The sequence below is a fragment of the Phyllostomus hastatus genome, unplaced genomic scaffold (genome assembly GCF_019186645.2).
Source record: "Phyllostomus hastatus isolate PE091 unplaced genomic scaffold, TTU_PhHast_1.1 phas_contig_17, whole genome shotgun sequence".
NCBI classification, from domain to species: domain Eukaryota; kingdom Metazoa; phylum Chordata; class Mammalia; order Chiroptera; family Phyllostomidae; genus Phyllostomus; species Phyllostomus hastatus.
Window position 1 is genome coordinate 28,517,649 of NW_025333664.1, and position 21,414 is coordinate 28,539,062.

Genomic DNA, 21,414 nt, shown 5'->3' on the forward strand with positions numbered 1-21,414 from the left:
AGGCTGAGCCAAAGAGGTTAGGATGAGAGAATACTGACAGAGGCAGTTAAGTTGCCCTGCGCAACATAATAAAGTACAATCAACTCTTCTATTGTTTAAAGATTGATTTGTCCTACTCTGAACTATGAGTCTCCTTCTCCTGGTCTATTCTGATGGCTTTAGACATTTAATGCTCTTTGATTAGCGTTTCTGCCAGGGGCCAGGTAGAGAGAGGGAATAAAGATAAAACTCACAGATTTTCTGGGAATCTTGGTTGGGACTCAGCTCTCCACACCTTTCCCATCATTCTTAGGTATACCTGTCGACCACCAAAGTACCATCAATTGAAGCCAGACCATGCCCCTTTGTTCTGGTCTGTAAGTTGTCCTTGCATTTCTTTGATATTTTTGTCTTAAATTTTTCCTCTGCAGTGTCCTTTACCATGAACTCAGAATTATCATTTTTAGTTCTCTACAATACAAATTAGTTTGAAGGATTTAGTTTTCAAGAGGATACATAAAACCACTTATGATATGTATTAATACATAAATGTTAATATTTGTGGAATCCAATAATCATTCTTTCAACTAATATTTATTGAGCACTTATGTGCCAGGCATTGTTCTGTGTTCTGAAGATCAATGATAAATTGACAAAAGCTCTGACTTAGGGCAGGACTTCCCACTAAACACCTGCATCTCTTTGCTGGAGGCTTTCTTTGGCCCCTGGAACCCTCTCTTTCCAAACATAGAGTGGCCAAAATACTGGGAAGTTAATGACCTCAGAAGCAGTTAAGTGGGACTTGGTGTATAAATACTTTAACTTCCTCTCTTAGATAGGACAGCCTACACATACAGTTCTACTCCATTTCCTAGTGGTTCCCCAATGAGATTAAATTTCAGTTGCCTACAGTGGTGATTTGCTTTCTAATTCGCTATTATTGACTGACTTCCTTCCTCCCCACCAGTGATTCCAAGAAACCCCCTTTTAACTAAACTGAAAACCAAATCCTGGTCTCAAGATGTGATTCAGGGGAAACCCAGAATAAGATACTCTGTCTTCATGAAATTTACAGTCTTGTAGCAGGAGTCCAAAGGTAACAAACCAGGAAAAATATAGAATGATCGATGGTGATGAATGCCATGAAGAATATTAAGTAGTGTGTAATGAGAGTGCCAGCAGGAAGGATTGCTATTTGTACAGGATGGCCAGAAAAGTCTTGGAAAGGCTTTGTGTCATGGTAATATTTAAGCATTCCTGAAATAAATTTTTTCCCCTCTATCTTAATTTCTATATTGAAATAACCCAGGGTGGTATCTAAGTTCTAGGAACCTTACCTAATGCCTAATCATCAAAGAAGGAATCTTGTATTTGGTCATCTATCCAAGTTGATAACCCAGTACAGCCTATTTCTTTCTGCTCTTAGACATGGATCATCCTTTTTAGGACCACAGATTCAGCCACATGCTTGCTAGTCAAGGGTGAACCAGGAAGGCTCTCTCTAAACCCCAAGTCCAGGTCCATCTATTTAGACCCTGCAGACAGCTCTGCTCCTGCTGTTCCTGGGTACTGGGCAATAGCAAGGTTGGCAACTTTCTGGCATCTCCTGGGAAAATAGCCATGGGCTTCTCTCTTTAGGACATTAAACTTGTCTGGGACTTCCCCCAGACTTGGGGACAAGGAAGCCTTGGCAGGAAAGTGGCCTCAAAACCAAACAGAAAATGAACCATTTAGTTCTTATCTAACCATCCCTTCCTTCCCTGAGGCAAATTTAGAATGCTTTGTTGCTGCCTGTGGTGGAGAAGAATGAGAGGGACTTGGAAATAATAAGGGAGGAACTATCTCATTTGTTAAATACTGCCAACTACAACAGTACAAATACAATAATGCAATTCATTTCATCTGCCTTAGAATTTACTTCCAGAAGTCCTTAATTTTTTTAGATTTCATCATATAATTTATCCAGCAGTTCTATGAACTCAGATTGTAATTTTTTATGACAGTTAGAGAATAAAATACAAATACAAACCTGGACAAATACAAACCTGGACATATTCCATCCTCTGATGGAATGAAGTCATGAGGGACAGTTCCCATGATCACCATGAAGGGAGTTGAACAACTCGCCAGCACTCAGAATCAAAGGTTGGCTTGACTGCATCATGATTCCCTTAGAAACACAAGTGTTGAAAGATCCTTACACATACTACCATTCCTGTTCCACACTAGCAGTCTGTAAGGTTGGCAAGAAAGATGAAGAGGTCTAAGCAGTTTCCCACCTGATAAGTACCTGAGAGCTTAAGCTAACTCTGTGAGTGGCTACGCTCGACTTGGGAAAACCTGACGGACAAATTATCTATGTTGTGCCCTCTGTAGTAAGATATTAGTCACTGAATACTTTTCATTAGAAAAATATAAATATATAAATAAAAGGAAACCAGGAAACCCACAGTAAGTCCCTAATCAGGCAAAAGTAGGCATGTAACAAAAACCTGCAGTTCCTCCTTTCTTATTTAATTTTACCTAAAAATAGTAGGATCAAAAGGTAAAGCATGCAAAATCCAACTTTAAAATATAATCAACTAAAACGTCTGCATTATATGGTATAGTAGAAAAATCATGGAACTTGAGGAAAAATATGGTGAACTGAAAATATTCATCTAATTAAAGTATTTCTTGAAGTCACACTAAAAATGCATTAAAAGAAATATTTTTAAGGTATAACCTGGCAAGTATGGGGAAAATCAGGTAAGAGTCAATAGTTTTATGTTTACAGCTAAAGAGCTGTATGTTTATAGCCAACCAGAGCTGAGAATCGTAGATCATCCATATGAAAAGCTGGGAAACACCCCGAGTTATTCTATGAAAACCTTAGCAGTCACAGAAATTAATAGTACCAAGATTCTATGAAAATGGGTTCAGAGGTATGGCCTAAAATAAGGAGGGTTGGTTAAGAGCTGTTTAGTCAGGACTAAATAAGGAATAGTCAGAACTCCCACCTGGGAAAAGACTAAGTATTTAGTTTTAAGAGATAAGAAAAAAGAGGGTCTGAGGATGACACAGGCCCAAGTGAAGATGTGGCTCCCATTTTGAAAGCAAAGTGACAAAGTGATCACAAACATACTGAATGCTGAGACCTCTAGCCTTCTTCCTCATGTGGCTCTAAAATGATGGCATCCAGGCCATTATTCTCCAGACAAGTAATGAAACAGACCTCTTATGACTCTGACTAACCCAAGAAGAAAGACCTGAAAGTGTTTGATTTAGGGATTATACCAAAGAGACAAATATTGATCCCTCTACAAGGATGCTTTGTTACCTCTCTTACTTTTCAAGTCCATCAGATGCATTCAAAAATTCAATCAGTTTTTAGTCCAATAATTTAAAAGACAAACAATTAAAAGTTACTAGGCATATGAAGAAAACTTTTGGAAAAAAAAGTAGGAAAAAATCAGGAGAAATGTAACCATAGGGAAAACAATAATTATGCAGTGAGAAGAAATGTTTAAATATACATGTATCATTAACATCCTTAGGAAGATAACACAACATATTGTACCCCTGAAAAAAGAACATAATGCTATTTTTTAAAGAAATGTCAGAGAACAAAAACTGGCTTTAAACATTAAAAAGAAGGTAGCAGAAACAAAACCCTCAAAGAAGAGTTGAAAGCAAACTTGAAGAAATCCCCCAGAGAGAACAGAAAAATTAATGAAAAATCAAAAAAAAAATGTATAAAAATTTAAAATTTAGCCAAATAATATTCCAGAAAGAGAGAACATAGGACATTATCATAATATAATTCATGAAAATTTTCACAAATAAAAGGATAATAGTTTTTAGACAGAAAGATCTCAGAGTACCAGCATAGGGGATCAAGATAGACCTATATACCAAAGCACATTGTCAAATTTCAAAAAACTTAGACTAAATAAAATGTTAGAAATTTCCAAAGATACAAGAAAGAAAAAGAAAAAACCAGGCCACATTTTTGTTTTTAAGATGATAAATCAATAAGTCTTCAAACCTTTTAAAAAACGCACCTAGAACATTATACCTAGCTAAACTAGCAATTAAATATGCAAATGTCATGAAGCAATGTTAGACATCAAGGCTCAGAAATTTAACACTCATGAGTACTGACAAATTTGCTTCCACTAAAATGAAAGAGTAAGACAGGCATACAAAAATAAAAGACACTCAACAAAGAATAAAAGTGAAAGAAATAAAAATTGATTAACCTAGATTGGAGCAGGTCATAAGGCTTCAGGAAAGACCCTAGCCCTGGCTGGCGTAGCTCAGTGGATTGAGCGCGGGCTGGGAACCAAAGTGTCCCAGGTTCGATTCCCAGCCAGGGTACATTCCTGGGTTGCAGGCCATAAACCCCAGCAACCGCACATCGATGTTTCTCTCTCTCTCTCTCTCTATCGCCCTCCCTTCCCTCTCTAAAAATAAATAAATAAAATATTAAAAAAAAAAAAAGACCCTCAAGAAAATGAACCTGGGAAAACACTTCCTGTATTTGACCATATTGGGAAGAGGTTTAGATAACTGATGGAGAGTTGGAAGTTGGATTAGAGATATGTGCAAAGAAATAACAAAACAAGACAATTATTAACTATGGGGAAAGTTTAAAATTGTGCATAAAAAGAAAAATATCTATTGGTTTACTATATGACTCTGCCCTGAATGGAATGTATCTTCATGATAATATAAGTATGTTTACTGATCTAAGTCATAAGATATAACTATCTCTAAAAGATGGGAAGAATGTGTATATGCATTATGGGGTCGAGAGAAGGAAGAGCAATACCTTCATCTCCCATGTGGGAAGTCAAAACTTAGTAATGCAAGCATATTATTTTGAGATACAGAATATCAAAAGCATCAACTAAAAGATTTGGAAGCATTTTCTTTCACCTAAGGGGGAATGAGGGAGCTAGTTTCTACTAGCTATCCTAGTAGAAGTTAGTTCTGGATAACAGCTAGAGGAATAGATCTAAATTTAGGAAACAGTACTAGCCAGTCACTCTGGACCATGCTGTTTTGCCCATAGTCATTTCCTGCAGTAGTACCTGTGCATCAAGAGCAAATCACATGGAGGCTTCTCAACTGCACCTTGGCCACTCTACCTACCCACTGGCCACATTCTTCCTCTCTCCACTCCTTCCCTCTAAATTCAGCCTATCAGCAGTCAAAATTGGGTGCCTTTTCTCCATCTTCTGCCAAACTTGGACAACAGAAAAGTGAAAGAGAAACTGGAGCAGAACTGGATCAAAATGATCCTCTCCAAGGATTCCTGAAATTTAAATCCTTAAGAAGCCAGAAGGCTCCTACGTGGCCAACACAAAATTAGTGTCTTTGTCTGCTACCTGGGCATGTTGCTCTGACTCCAAACTCTTTAGCTACATGTGTATTAGGACACTCTACTGAATGAATAGAAACCCAAACTGCACATCAACAGATGTCAAGAAGGATTTTTCCATGGTATGTTTAATAAATTCTTGAAGGTCAGGATTCTGATGGGAACATTCTTGGTTATTCTCCACCTGTGGCACATAGAGTTGGGCCCTCACTAAAAATATGTTCATCAGTAACCACTGAAAAGGAGTGCCCTAGCTCCAGGATAAGTTCAAACTTCTCACTCTTCCTGAAGAGACTTGAGCAGAAATATCTTTCTCAGATGTCCGGAATAGAATGACCAACCCAGAAAGTCCTGTTGTAAGTAAGTTTAGAGTCAGGACCTGAGAGGATAGGAGAAGCAGTCCACAAAGCTCTTTAGACAGTTCTTTTGTTCTAGTCTCCAGAGCTCCCTTGTCTGGACACAGATCCTTCTCATTCTTGATTGTTCCAGAGACCCATGGGATGGCCTCAGGTTTAGAGAAGGCATAGAGAAGGCTCATGCCCTAGTAAATTACTTGAAGGTCTTTGCATGCATTTGTGAGCATGAAATACATCCAGCTGAGTGTCAGTGGATACACAGCACAGTTTAAAACATCCCTGAGTGCTATCATCTCTGTCATAGCAGAATTTTGAATTTCTGTCTTCCTGATGTGTTCAGGAGGCCACCAGGGGGGCCTCAGTCACTATCTACCCCAGGGGCAGGAGACCGGCAGGAGGAGGTAGAGGTGCAGTTGCTGGCCGAGGCATTTGTGCCAAATCATGTGACATTCGAATTTCTTTGCAGTGAAGATATTGCTGAAGTACGAGGAGTCATATAAATGGCCATCATTTTGTCACGCTGCTTTCCTCATGTGTCTTTTTGGAGATTGTTCTTCCCCATTAAGTTAGATCTTTTCACTTTTGCATCACCAGTTTAATTTTTGGTTGAACACCAGGACTTTTTTTTTAATGGAAAAGCTTCAAAGAGCAGTTGTTGTTGTTGCTGTTTCCCATTACTTGAGAAATTTATATTTTTCCTGCTTTGGCTCTAAGTTAGCAATTTTCAACCGGTGTGCTATGGCAGGCACACTTGGTGCTGCTAGAATTTTTGTTTGTTTTGAGTTGTAAGCATTCTTAAAATATGCAATATCTGACTATTTTTAATTTAGCTAATAAAAGGGGCACTGACCTCTTTTCCCTTATATTGTTCATTTAAAAATGACAACAATGAACAATATAGCTGTTAGGTGTGAATGAATCAACATTATACCTATTTTTCTGTCATATTGGCAAAAAATGTATTTTTGGTGTGCCACAGAATTTTAGTAGTTTATGGGTGCCATGAATGAGATGACAAAGGTTGGAAGTTGCTGCTATAAGTGGTTTAAACAATATATATTCTTATGAAAATCTTTAGGTGACATTATATGAGTGACATATTCAATTGCAAGCATACCAATATTTTGGTACAAAATATGTAAAGGGTTTATTTTTAGCCATTGTCAGCTGGCCTTATCTTTCTGAACTCAACATCTTTTACTGTTGATTTTATTCCAGAAAACTGTAGCATTGCTTTTAATTGTGGTTTGTTGTTTCATAATCTCATTCTGTTATGAGACATTTTGTTTTAATTTAGCTAGTAAACACTCCTAATATATTAGACCACCTGAATTTATAAAGTGAGTTTTAGAGGTAAAAGAGACTTAAGAGTCCATATCTTTTACTCATCTTTATGTTTGGGAATTTATCCCTGATCAGTTACTGCCAGCAGGAATGGAAATGGGATTCCTTTTGCTGTTACTAATTTGTTTAGAAAATCAGTATTTTCCTATCTTAACTCTCAAGGTTTTTCATTCCTGTATGCTCCTGAGTGGACCAGGAAAAAAAAATAAGAAATTTTGCAAAAACCGTGCAAAGGTGGTGGAAAAGGACTGATGCATTTAAGTTAGTAACAACTACAAATATTTCAGCCATAGGCTATATGCAAAAAAGGGAAGTTCTGTGAGGTTCTCTTATTTCTGTCTCCAAGCCTTTACAAGTCAGAACTATTTGGGGACTAATTCATCATGCCAACCACCTGCATTTTTGCAAATGAACTCCAGACCCCTTAACTGACACTTTGCAAATTATACTGACTACTCCTTACTTTTTCATTGGCTTTTCTTGACTTTCACATATCTCTGCTTAGTCATTTGATGCATCAAAATCTTGCACATTTATTCCTTTAGTTAGCGAGGCAATGCTTTGGGGTTGGAAGGTTTTTCCTGATGTTTGCTCACCTAGCCTGCAGTCATATTCTGAACTGTGTTCTAACCTCAATCATTCTTCTTGTTCCAAGTTAGGTAAATGTGTCACTGGGGATTTGTGCATTATTGAATATGATTAATTATAAATAACCCTCACAGACACTCATTCACATAACTCTTGTTTCTTACTGATTTTAAAATTTCTAATTCTTATGAAGTAATAAAGTTAGGGAAGATAATCCAAAGGTTATGTTTAATTGATTTATAGGATATTAACCAGCTCTGTATTCAATTTCACAATATTTTTCCAGGTTTTGTTTTTTTTTTCTTTTTGTTTGGGGAGTTTTCTGACACATACATGTATGTATCAGTGTCTCATAGAGTTCTTTGAAATGACAGCGTCATATTCTGGGTTTCCTCATTAATGGATTAAATATAACTTTGACACATTTTTTTGCATGTTGCAAATTATAAACTTGATTTAATTGTAGCATCCTCATTTGAGAATGACAAATATACAGCTGGTACATCCTCACTTTTCTGTCCTGTACCCATGATGATATGAAAATTAATGACAAGCATGCTTCAGAATCTTTCTCACCATGAGTGCTCAGAAGGCACTAGAAGCAATAAATAGGAATCGATGCTACAGTTAAATTAATTTGTCATTTCTACCATGTTGGCACATGTTGTATTTTAATTGCTTTTAAAATTTGCTGATTAGACCAAAGGATATTTATTTGGGTAAGGGAACAGACACAAGCCAACAACCTCAAGATTAAATTCAGCACCATAAAGATGGTATGTTTGGCCACACAGTATTTTATTGTTGTCATTTATGCCTTTAGAGGTATGCCCTTGCAAGTTTTCCACACCCCACAGCTACCTAGTGCACACATTACTCCAGTAGTCATGTTGCTCTCCCTTGCTGGTCCCTGTAGATGCTTGTATTTACTGCTGGTCCTCTGAGAAATAGCTGTAGTTAGAAACTAAAGCTGTATGAAGTTCTCATTGGCATAATGCCAGATATTAGCAATTTCATGTGATTCAACCTAATCAAAAAAAGAATCAAAGTGATGCTATCCTTGGTGATCTGTCAGGTGTAAAGCAATTTATTTTCTCTTTTGAATCACTGATCATCAAAAAGAAGCACTGATTGAGCACCTACTGTGCACAAAGCATTGTGGCAGATTCCAGGATGACAGACACAAATGCGCACCCTGCCTTGGAGGAGTTCACACCTGGTTTTCAAGGTGTGAACTATCTTATTTTCTATTAGATTATGAGCTCTTTGAGGCAGAGGCTGTGCTTTGCTCTGCTGTATTTTTCTGTCACATAGTAGATGATCAAAAAATCTTTGTTAAATGAATAGAAGGTAATGAGAGAGGGGAGAAGGAAGGCAAATGTAGGGGAGGAAGGGACACCAGTTTGAGAAGAAGCTGACAAATGGACTTGTCATAAAAAAAGGATGACTATGAAGAAATTAGATTTTAAAAATTTACCTCTTAGTGGGTTTTAAACTCCAAAATAGTTTTTAAAGCCATCTATTAAAATAGCTTTGGCCCTAAGTTGTACTGACTTGTGTTTGTTTCCAAAACTTGGAACCAGGTGAGAGGATGTGTGCATTCGATCAAAGGCAGAATGAGCGGCGTGATCACTTTGCTAGGCGATGGCCCTTGGAGGTTCTGTATAAACTGGACATCTCTCAAAAACTGATCACACAAGCATATAAGATGAGGACCTTTTTGTCATATTTCATATTTTCAATGCAAGAGAAATTCTTAGCACTTTTTCCTTTTGTTGTTATTAAAATTATTATGGTGCATGTTAGGGTTGTTTTGTAAGGAGCTCGTGGTGTAAATAATTGTTCTTATTTAAGAGGTTGTTTAGGAAGATTTTTCTTTTTAGAAAACTCAGCTCCCTTAATCAGGAGCCAATAACCAAGTTTTTTTGTTATGGGAAAATATTGAAGATGATTTAAGTATAACATTTCAAAAATTGGGAAGAGTACTCATCAGCCATCTTGTGAATTTTATTGGCTGTGGAAAGATTGACACAATGGTAAATAGTCAGTGCTAGCTTTGCTATTTATAGATGACACACCTTTTACCATTCAAGAATAAATAACAAATTAATAAAAAGTAGAATTATTAGATATCTTTTTACCTTGGAGTTTGCTGTAGGGGTGAAGGGAAGGAAAACTACTGTTGAAAGAGCAAATTGCTAGAACTTTAACAAAAAGCAAATTGCTTACCTGTACAAAAAAAATAATACCTTAAAAATAAGCATAGTCTTTTTTTTTTTAATTTAATTGTTGTTCCAGTACAGTTTTCTGTCTTTTACTCCCATCCCAGCCACAGTCTTTGAACCAGCAGTTCTATTTCTGGGATTTCATACTAAGGAAATAATTAAGAATTTGTGCAAAAAGAGTTTATAACATATTGGTCATTAATATAAATGAGAGTTACTAAGTCTATATATGATTCATCCTCATAAAATAATTATACACACATATTTTTTTCCACTGGAAGGACACATACACACATAAGATTTTAACAGTAGTTAACTCTAAGAGTTAAATATGTTAAGAAAACGTTTTATTTTTCTTCTCTGCTTATCTCATTTCCTAATGTTTCTTCAATGAACATATACCATTTTTATATTAATACAAAACTATTTCAACAAGAAACAAATTCTACCCTTCAACATTTGCTGGCAAGGTTTTTTTTTTTCTTTTGAATGTTTGATTATTAAGATTGAAGAAACAAACTGTGGTGCTGGATCAAAATAGTTAAAATTACTATGATAACAATAACCAATTCAATACTTAGCATTGTCACCTCAGAAAGGTTACAACAAAAGAATAAAATTTGAGCAAAGCAAATAAAGTGTGAATCATGTTTTTTCCATTTGAAATAAAGTCATTTTAAATAAGAAATTTAAAGACCTCCTTTGTTATCAGCTTTTGATATTTTTTCCTAGGAGAGATTATTTGTGGTCATCTTTATTGTCTCTTTCAAAAAATATCATTTTTTTAAAACATTTTCACTTCATTTTAAATAATAGAAGCACTTGCAATTAACTTTGTTGATTATAAAAGTAACATATTTGTAATGGAAAATTTGGAAAATCACCCCTAAATCCTTTTTTAAATAAAATTTAAAATTCTTTATTTTTTTATTGTTATTCTGTTACAGTTGTCCCAATTTTCCCCCTTTGTCCTCCTCCACCCAGCTCACCCCCCCAACTCCCACAGCCAGTCCCCACACCGTTGCCATGCCCATGCATCATTCATACATGTTCTTTGACTAGTCCCTTCCCATTCTTTCCACTCCTATCCCTCTCCACCCTCCCCTCTGGTTGCTGGGAGAACTGGACTGGTACATGCAAAACAATGAAACTAGATCATTGTTAATTCTATTACTCAGAGATAAGCACTAATAACTTTTAGTCCATCCATAAAGTTTAACCATTCTAATATTTAAAAACAAGAGGTTGGTGTTTAGGTATTTAAAACCTATGAAAGTCAGTTAGGTTCATGTAAGTACATTTTTCTCTGTTGTCTGTGGTACTTGGAGATAATGGCAATGAAATAGAATAATTTATCTAGATCAAAATGCAACCCTGGCTACTGTCTTCTACTTTGGATGTGACCAGAACTTTCTGGGAGAAAAAATTAAAACCACATGATACCAGCAGCCCATACAAAGAATACATTCACACTCTTCTTAACTCTCCCTTCCCTCCAGGACAGATATCAGTGGATGGATTTATGCGCTATCTGAGTGGAGAAGAAAATGGAGTCGTTTCACCTGAGAAACTGGATTTGAACGAAGATATGTCTCAGCCGCTTTCTCACTATTTCATTAATTCCTCGCACAACACCTACCTCACAGGTACGAATATAGTTCTTTGACAGTTACTTTAGCCAGTCTCACCAAATTTCACCAACCTCTACTTTTGTTACTCATAAGTGAAGGTATGTTTTCTTTTGTTTTCTGTGAAATGCTTCTGAGAACTGGGGTTTGAAACCAGAGGCTCTGGATATAAGCAGTTATGTCCTCAAGCATGTGAAACAGTATCATTTCTTCACATGTGTCTCTAAGTTTTCAAGTCATCTGAAAGGTATCCATGTCTATATCTTCAAACCAATGGAATTTTTGTGTAACTGAACTCACTCTTCAGTGGACTTTAAGCCATTTATGATGCTACTTAATTCTCTGGACTTCTTTTATCCACAGAAAAATTCTGGAGGCTTTAATAACTTCTGCACAAAGCAAATTGCCAATTTGCTGAGGGTGGACCAGGGTTTTAGATATTTTAAAAAATTGACCTGTGAAAGACAACCTATATTTTTTGTAAATATTATAAAGGAGAAAAAAAAACCAGTGTTTCCTAATTTGTCTTAAGTTGAGTATTGTCATTGTTTTTAGATCATTGACTCAAAAAATATTAAAACATATATATACACACAAATATATATACATTATCTCAACATAATTTAAAGTTAATATTTTTAATAAGTACAGATTTTAATAGGCTGAAATGCTTTTTATAATCAAAATGCCCTTCCAGAATACTTTCTGTGTGCCAAATCTCTAATCATAGGCATGAAAAGAATTTGTAGAAAATCTACTGGTTAATAAAAAAGAAAAAATAAAGGTTTTAAAAAACCACATCTCTCTCCTGCTTCACACAATTCATTATCCAGATGAATATAAGAGAGAGAGACCTGAGCACCCACATTGCAACCAAATTCTGGGCTCCCATTTAGTATCTGAGCTGTAAACCATTCACCCTGCCTTGGTGGAGGTTATGATGTGCTCAGGGCTTATTGCCCTGGGGTGTGTGATTTGCATGGTGGGGTAGACCAGCAATCCTATCTATATAATGACAAGGGGAATGCGGGCACTGGATACCCATGGCAGGGTCCAAGAGAGTCTCACAGCGTCAGCCATCTGCTACCTAAGCAGTTTCTTCTTCCGAATTCTTTAAAGAAGACTAATCTTCCTGGCTCAAATGCAATTTGTGTTGGTATCAAGTTCAGCATTAGCCTGGTATCCCACACTCCATTAAAAATAGTTTAGAATAGAAATGGCATAGATAGAAAAGTAGCCTCAAGACAGCCACAAAGACCCATGTCAGGATGGTGCTGTGTAATCTGAGGCCATCCACTCAGGGTCACATAGCCTGAGTTCTAAAGTCAAGTGAACTGCAACCTGCATGACCTTCAGGAAAATTAGATTGACCCTCAGGCTACTTACAGACTATTTTGTTTCAACTGACATTATCTACTAAGAGAGATTCATGCTATAAAACTAATTAGATTTATGCTTGACTCATCCAAACCCTGTTCTAGTCATCTGTTGTTGCATTAGCTAATCACTCCAAAACTTGATGGTACAAAACAGCCACCTTTTTTTTTCATCCACATTCTCTATGTCAGAGATTTAGACAGGCACAGAGGGGATGGCTTGTCTCTGCTGCCTAGTGTCTTGGGCCTCAGCTGGGAAGTGAATGGCTCGGGGTAAAACAAACACCTTGAGTGCTGGAATCATCTGGAGGCTTCTCCACCAATGTGCCTGGCACTTGGGCTGGGACAGACAACAGCTGGGCTCAGTGGGGACTGTTAACCTAATTGCCAACAGCAGGCTTCACCACGAGCTTGGGCTTCCTCATCGAGTGGCAGCCCCAGGGCAGAAGGACTTCTTCCATGGAGGCTCATAGTGGCAAGACCCAGTGTCCCAAATAACAAGGAGGAACATTAATTGCCTTTTTGCTCTGAACCTCTGAAGTTCTGTACTGTCACTCCTTTCATTATTTGTCCAAACAGTCACCAAAAGTGTAACTAGATTCAAAGGGAGGGGACAGAGACCAGAGTTCTGAATCAGAGGAGTGTCAAAATGTTTTTAGCCCTATTTTAAAACCACCAACCTTAAAAGAAGAGTGCCCACTTAGCCCACTTCCTTGGATTCAGTTTCTTAGGTTTATTTTAAGACTTCCGCAGCTCCTACTCAAGTTTATAAGCCTTTATAATAGGTTTTCTCCTTCTTCCTAGGCATTCTTAATCTTATTTGGTACCACTGACCTTTTTGGCAGTCAAGTGAAGCCTTAGAACTGTTCTAATGGTCAATGGATAAAGTGCACAGTCTATGGAAATATTTTTATCAAATATGAAAAATTAAATATGTGGTAAAATAATATATATTTTATTAACACAAAAGTTACTGTAAATAATATGTCATGATATTTGTAACAATTAGAATATATGAAAATATCTGTGATTTCTATTTGAGACAAAATCACAGGTTCTGCTAGTAGTACTGTGATCTGTGAGTTCCATTTGTAACTCAAGAGAATGTTAAATTTCACATAGAAGATAATATTGAAGATGTAATCTTTTATCTCATTTACATTTGAGGAGGTCTATAAAACCTCAGGTTAAGAGTGGAGAGCTTTGATTTGATAGAAATATAACTTCAGAGACTTTGGCACATGATGGAATCTTGCATTTATTATATACTCAGGGTGGCAAGATTCTTAACAACACTTAAATACATGTCCGGCTAAATTTTGGACACTGTATATGGTTTCACCTACCTGGATGTCACAATATGCAGTAATTTTACCAATAGTCCTTTTAAGTCCCAAAATACTTTCAACAAATGTATTTAATATGGTTTTTCTGTCATTTGTCATATAATAAATGAGACAGTAATGCCAGGATGATTGAATGACAAGTCTTCCTGGATCTATACTCTGTTCTTTAAATCTTCTTTCAAAATAGATTAATTTTCCTCTTTCTGTGTATCATCATGGACTTATGGTTTTCAGATTTTATGTTTGTTCATCCAAACAAAGCCACTCTTTTCCTTGTGAGGTTCAGATTCCCTCAGCTTCAGTTGGTGGCAGCCTTTTTAGGGGGCTCCTGTGTCCTTTTGGCATCACCCATTGATCTTTGAAAATGTCTCTGTTTTCTGGCACATAAAAATCTCCCAGGATCACCTTGTTCATTTCTGCAAAACACATGGAAATGGACTTTTCCCCCAATGATTTCTGGTTCCTTTTACTGGGAAAGAAATTGTATAAGTAACTGCAATTTGGGCCCTCCCCTGCCCTATAGAACATTATCTCTAGATCTTGTCTATAAACAAAATAAGATAAATATATATATTTATTCTTATTAAGGTACAAGTTCACATAAGTATTTCCACACTTTCTTACCTCCCAATTTAAATGCTTGATGTTATAGCTGTGCTTTCTTTTATCAATCTTCACACCTAACAAACTATACATAATTACTCATTTGTTTTACTGACAACACAATAATAGTTCTAAGAAAATTGTTCAAGATCAAACAAATTACAGAATACTGTTCAAATTTGTCTCTGCAGTTCTTTGTTTTCTTTAATTGCATTCACTAAAGATTTTCAGTCCTGCTATTTTCTCCCAGAATCACTGATTTGCCCTCCCTCTGAATAGCTTGATGAGCACACATGTGATATCAGAATTTGGCTCCATTTATTAGTTTGTTTATGGGGTTAGCATATTAATGGCCAATAGTTCTCAAAAGGAAGAACTTTCAGCTACTAGGAAAGACTCCACTCCCTTTCCAATGAAGAAAGAACTAAAGTAGCTGTCTCCAAATTTCTGTACAGTAGTTTCATATCACCACCATCTGATTGATATACAAGATTTCTGAACAAGTAAACCAGTTGTCTCTCCAATTATTTAATTTCTAGTAATAGTAGAATTCACACATTTTCAAATATTCAATTTTTAAAACTACATTACCTATATTAAATGATGTTCTCATCTTTAGGGTTTTTTAAAAATGTATCTTGCTCACTTTTCTGAGTTATATATTATTATACTAAAGTTTGCATTATAAAAATCCACATTCTAACAATATTGCCTTGTCCCCAGTATCAAATCTTTTCTTTTCCTACAGGGGAATTAAGGAAAATTCCATATAATTAGTCAAAAACTTACATGTAAATACTAATAGAGGTTCTTTTTTTAAGTATTTTTATTGATTATGCTATTACAGTTTTCCCAATTTTCCTCCTTTATCCCCCCTCTGCCCTGCCCCCCAACCCTCCAGCATTCCCCCCGCCTTAGTTCATGTCCATGGGTTGTACACATAAGTTCTTTGAGTCCTCTGTTTCCTATACTATTTTTTATCCTTCCCCGTCTATTTTATGCCTACTAATTATACTTCTTCTTCCCTGTACCTTTTCCTCCCTTCCCCTTCCACAATGAAGTCCCTCTGTGTGATCTCCATTTCTCTGATTCTGTTCCTGTTTTAGTTGTTTGCTTAGTTTTTGTTTTCATTGTTTTTCTTTTCTTTTAGGTTTCTTTGTTGATAGTTGTGAGTTTGTTGTTCATATTTTTTAGCTTCTTTTTCTTAGATAAGTCCCTTTAATATTTAATATAGTAAGGGCTTGGTGATGATGAACTCCTTTAACTTGATCTTATCTGGGAAACACTTTATCTGCCCTTCCATTCTAAATGAAAGCTTTGCTGGATTGAGTAATCTTGGATGTAGGTCTTTATCTTTCATGACTTGGAATGCTTCTTTCCAGCCCCTTCTTGCCTTCTAGGTTTCTTTCGAGAAATCAGCTAATAGCCTTATTGGCACTCCTTTGTAGGTAACTCTTCCCTTTCCCCTTGCTTCTTTTAGGATTTTCCCTTTATCTTTAATGTTGGGTAACTTAATGATGATGTGCCTTGGTGTGTTCCTCTTTGGGTCTAACTTCTTTGGGACTCTCTGGGCTTCCTGGACTCCCTGGAAGTCTATTTCCTTCACCAGAATGGGGAAGTTTTCCCTCATTATTTGTTCAAATAAGTTTTTAATTTCTTGCTGTTGTTCTTCTCCTTCTGGCACCCCTATAATTCAGATATTAGAACATTTCAGGTTGTCCCAGAGGTTTGTAAGACTGTCTTCACTTTTTTGAATTCTTATTTCTTCATTTTGTTCCAGTTGGATGTTTATTTTTTCCTTTTGTTCCAATCACTGTTTTGAGTGCTGGTTTCCTTCCTGTCACTCATGGTTCCCTGAATATTTTGCATTTTTTCACTTTGGGCTTCCTTCATTTGTTTTTTCATTTTTCGACCAAGTTCAATCAGTTCTGTGAGCATTTTGATTACCAAGGTTTTAAATTCTCCATCAGATAGGTTGGCTATCTCCTCATCACTTAGCTCTTTTTCTAAAGTTTTGCTCTGTTCTTTCATTTGGGCCATATTTCTTTGTCTTGGCGCAGCCCCTAAGTTGTAAGGGGGTGGAGCCTCAGGTATTCACCTGGGCAGGGCAACCCTCTTTGTTGCACTGTGGCGCTGCCTGTGGGGGAGGGGGCTGAGAAGGAACAATGCAGCTTGCCTGCTGAGCTCTAGCCTCACTTTCCAATGGACTTTCCTGTGAGACTGGGAGTTTTTCCCACCACAGCAACCTGTGCTGTAGTCCATGGTCAGCTCTGAGTTTCAGTTTCACCTTCATCCAGTCCCACCTGTACAGTCCACCTCCTTGCCATGGTTTTTCTGAGTTGGCCTGCATGTCTGCTGCCTTACTGGTCTGGTTATTCTGGATCATTTTTTCTTTAATTCCTTGGTTGTTGGAGTTCCATGCAGTTTAATTTTCTGGTGCATTTGGTTGTTTATTGATTTTAGATTGGTTGTTATCCTCCTTTTTGTTGTTTGAGGAAGCGAAGGGTTTCTACCTACACCTCCATCTTGGCTGGATCTAATTATCCCTAATACAGGTTCTTGAGGTTTTGCCTGAAATCCTTTTTTCACTTACAAGAGGTTTTACTTTATATGTTATTAGTATCCCTGTTTTAATTATAAGTGGAATGTGGAACTCATATCTCTCAGGAATCTTTGGGTAAATATAAACATCAATGATACAGAAATTCAAAATTTCCAAGGTCAATTAAGAATACTATAAATTCCCCTGGCTGGCGTAGCTCAGTGGATTGAGCACGGGCTGTGAACCAAAGTGTCGCAGGTTTGATTCCCAGCCAGGGTACATGCCTGGGTTGCAGGCCATAACCCCCAGCAACCACACATTGATGTTTCTCTCTCTCTCCCTCCCTTCCCTCTCTAAACATAAATAAATAAAATCTTTAAAAAAAAGAATACTATAAATAAAAATATAACCAGTATATATACAATTCAGTAGAGTCCAACTAAATGTTACAAGCAATATTAAGAAAATGAGTTAGATTTTATACTTTATAGTGATTTCCAGAACAAGTGGGAACTTTTTATATAGAAATGTTATTTTATATAAAGTGTGTTTAGTGGTAAAAGGAAAGTTTTCTTATTCAAATAAGCTTGAAAAATGCTAGGTACAAACAAGATTGACACCTAGTGCAGCATGTTTTCAATACAGGAACAAAGGCTTATAGATTCAGGTCGTTATGGCTGTGACTAACCTACTCTCCCTGTCACTACCCCATTTATTTTCTTAGAGCATTTTAGGAACCAACATTTCTGAGAAATGATAGTCTAAATTAAAACCAAAATTTTGATATTTATAATGTTTTCTTTTAAGTATTCAAATGAACTATAAAAATCAAATGTACAACATGAAAACCAATCAATTTAGCAATGCACTATTATTATGTCTATTTCTTTACCCATTATTTCCCCTTTGTCAACTATCAAGGCACCAGGAGGAAAAATAAATTGGATGATTGAGAGAAAGATTTTCACAGAGCGAGTTGATTTTTAATTACAATGGTCATTTTCTAGGCGTCGGACAGTCTTGGCAGTACATAAAGGAGCAATTATGTTTTAAACTATTGTTTTTCCTTGAGAAATCTACCCCTACATTTCAAAACAGATTTCCCTCTGGATAGAACAGTATGCACTCATTTCAACCTATGGTTTTTCAGCTCTTCATAAATCTTCCCATATTCCAAACCATTTGGGAGACATTGGCTCCACATACAGCAGCAATGCTAAGTAGTATAACTGAATGATTAACATCCTTATTCAACTTAAAAAGAAAAACGTAACTTTAGGTTTTAGGTTTTGTGATTCCTCTTATAAATTACATTGTTTGATTGAATGTATCAAATAATTATTCAACTCTTCTCTCACGTAGATGTTCTTAGCTACAGAAAAGTTCTAGAAATGACTCAGGGGATGGTTGTGCCCTTGCTAGTCTCCCACCACCAGCCCAGACGAAGTGTCGCTCCCTCCTTTCACATCTCTCCCACTCGTGTAGCCTGCAGCATATGCAGCCTGTTATAACTTATTTTTGGTTTGAGCACACACAGACCTATGAAAGTTGTGTGGTAGAATGGAGAGAAGATGAGCTGAGCAAAAAAAATAGACCAAATTTAAATTTGTTTCTAAGGAAACTACATGCTTAGCTCCTTTTAGCCTTAGTTTCTTCATTTGTAAAATGAAGATATATTGAAACAACCAGGGCATTTTTGGCTGCAAGTAACAAGATACTATTACTTTTTAAAATTTCTTTTCAATTACTGTTTACATTCAATACTATTTCGCATTAGTTTTAGGTGTACAGCATGGTGGTTAAACAATCATAAACTTGACAAAATGTCCCCCCAGTATTTCCATTACCCACCTGGTACCATTCATTGTTATTACAACATTGTTGACTATGTTCCCTGTGCTGTACTTTACACTTCCATGACTGTTTTGTAAGTACCAGTCTGCACTTCTCAATCCCTTCACCTTGATCATTCATCCCCTCAACCTCTCCTCTCTGGCAACCATTAGCCTGTTCACTGCATCTACCAATCTGTTTCCATTTTGTTTGTTTATTTATTTTGTTCTTTAGATTCCACATGTAAGTGAAGTCATATGGTACAATATTTGTCTTTCCCTGACTTATTTGGGATACTATTACTCGTTGGCTTAAATATTAGGGAATTTATTACCTCACACAACAAGAAGTCCAGAAGCGGGGTGGTCGGATGTTGATTAAGTCAGGAATTTATTGATGTGATGGAAGACCCAGATGCTTTCCATCTTTTTGCTCCCTTATGATTTCAAGATGTTGGTGCACCATCATCACCTCCCTATGAAATGAGGTCCACGTGTGGCACAGTGAAATTCCCTGTCTTGGGAGCCTTTGTAAAAGTGAGGGCCCCTCATTGCCACCTAGTAGACTGTCCTTTATGCCCCATTAGATATAGCCTGGAGTTACACCACACAGAAATGCCCACATGGCCCACTAGCATGGGCCACAGAACTGCTGTGGCTGGCTGAGAAGAGTTAAGATTTACACCAGGGCTAGGGAGAGGGGGATCTGAAGCACATCAGAACCTAAATATAAAAGTCTATTGGCAAGGAGAAAGAGGAAGAAGAGAAAGAAAGGGCAATCAGAAGTAAAACACTGGGGTGAGTTCAAACACCCTGGCACATAAGAACCTTTTCCTTTATCCTTTATTTGCACTTGCCTCCCTCACCAATGGTGAAAGTAAGAAGCATGTCTCCTGTCATTTTTTATTCGCAGTATTTTGCCTCCCACAGAGGATGTACTGGGGCATGTGCACAGATGCTGATAATTAGTAAGTTATATGTTTAAAGTTGTTTCTCCCACTGCTGATAATTAGTAAGTTATATGCTTAAAGTTGTTTCTCCCACCTTCCCACCTAAGCCATCTCATGGCAGTTGGATCTGTGCTGAAAAGAGTTCCCTGGTCTCGCAGATGCAATGGGCAAACCCTATAGAAAAGATCAGATCACGAAACAAAGACAGACTCAGATGGAGAGCAGATGACAGCTAGTGGGGCAGGGAGGTTAGGGAGTGGAGGGGAAAAAAAGAAAAGATCAGATCAGATTGATGCCCCTAGAGACAGTCAAGCTGAACACCTTCTCTGCATTTTTCTCTCAAGTGCAGGTGTGGGATCACAGGATGGCATAAAAGTAGGTTTGTGAGTACAGGGAGCACAGAGCTTATTGTCATATTATTATTTATTAATTATTGTCTTACTTACTGTAAAAACAACCATAAACCTATTTTACCCACTCTGAATGGCTGTCCCTGCCTTGAAAGCGAAGAGAAATAGTCCCCATTTCCATTTATTAAAGGAGACAATGTTTATTAAAGAAGGTCACTTAATTAATAAATGCATCACATTCTTCTTACACTGAAGGTTGATAAGATGACAATAAATGTTAAATATAAATATAGACAATTAACCATTACCCTATGCAAGATGAGAAATTCCTCAGAAGCCTGAGTTAATAGAGGGATTATTTTCAATTTTCAGGTCTCTTTGATCTGTGGATGCTGTGGTAATCTGAGACAAAGCTCAAGTGAATGTAGCCAGCTAGCCAAATTGAATACAATCCAGTGACAAGCTGCAGAGCTATGACTTGGGGCAGTATTAGGGATTAATCTGAGATGGAGCTTCAGCTCGAAAGTTCCATCATGAGCTTGGAATGTACTCCAGGGGTGTTCACAGCCAGGCAGAAATGATGTCAGATACCAATTTCAGAAATAACAAGGATTGAGTGACTCATGACATGTTATTAATCCCAACCCCTGAAATCCCCTGGCCCCCAAGCTGTGTTTATTTGATCTAATCAAATGGAAATATAATGGGGGCATGGGATATAAGAATGAGGAGTTAGGAACTTTAAGAAAGAAAAAGTAAACCAGCTTTGAGGCTTTAGGCAGAAATGGAGAGAATAATGGAGGATATTAATATCCATATTTAGAAAAAATCTCCATAAATGAAGGAAAACACATAGGGAACCTAATATGCATTCCAAGGAAGAGTACAATTATAGAAATATGTGAGTTTTCTCAAAATATGCTTTTTTTG

General features: G+C 36.9%; 1 protein-coding gene across 2 annotated transcripts in view; it reads left to right on the forward strand.

Moving 5' to 3' along the window:
- The window catches only part of PLCB1 (phospholipase C beta 1), a 651,009-nt gene that overhangs the window by 461,382 nt on the left and 168,213 nt on the right, over window positions 1-21,414 (forward strand). For both annotated transcript variants that reach the window (XM_045832721.1, XM_045832722.1), the window contains exon 10: window positions 11,357-11,503. In XM_045832721.1, coding sequence (XP_045688677.1) covers window positions 11,357-11,503 — 147 coding nt within the window. The remainder of the gene's footprint in view (window positions 1-11,356; window positions 11,504-21,414) is intronic.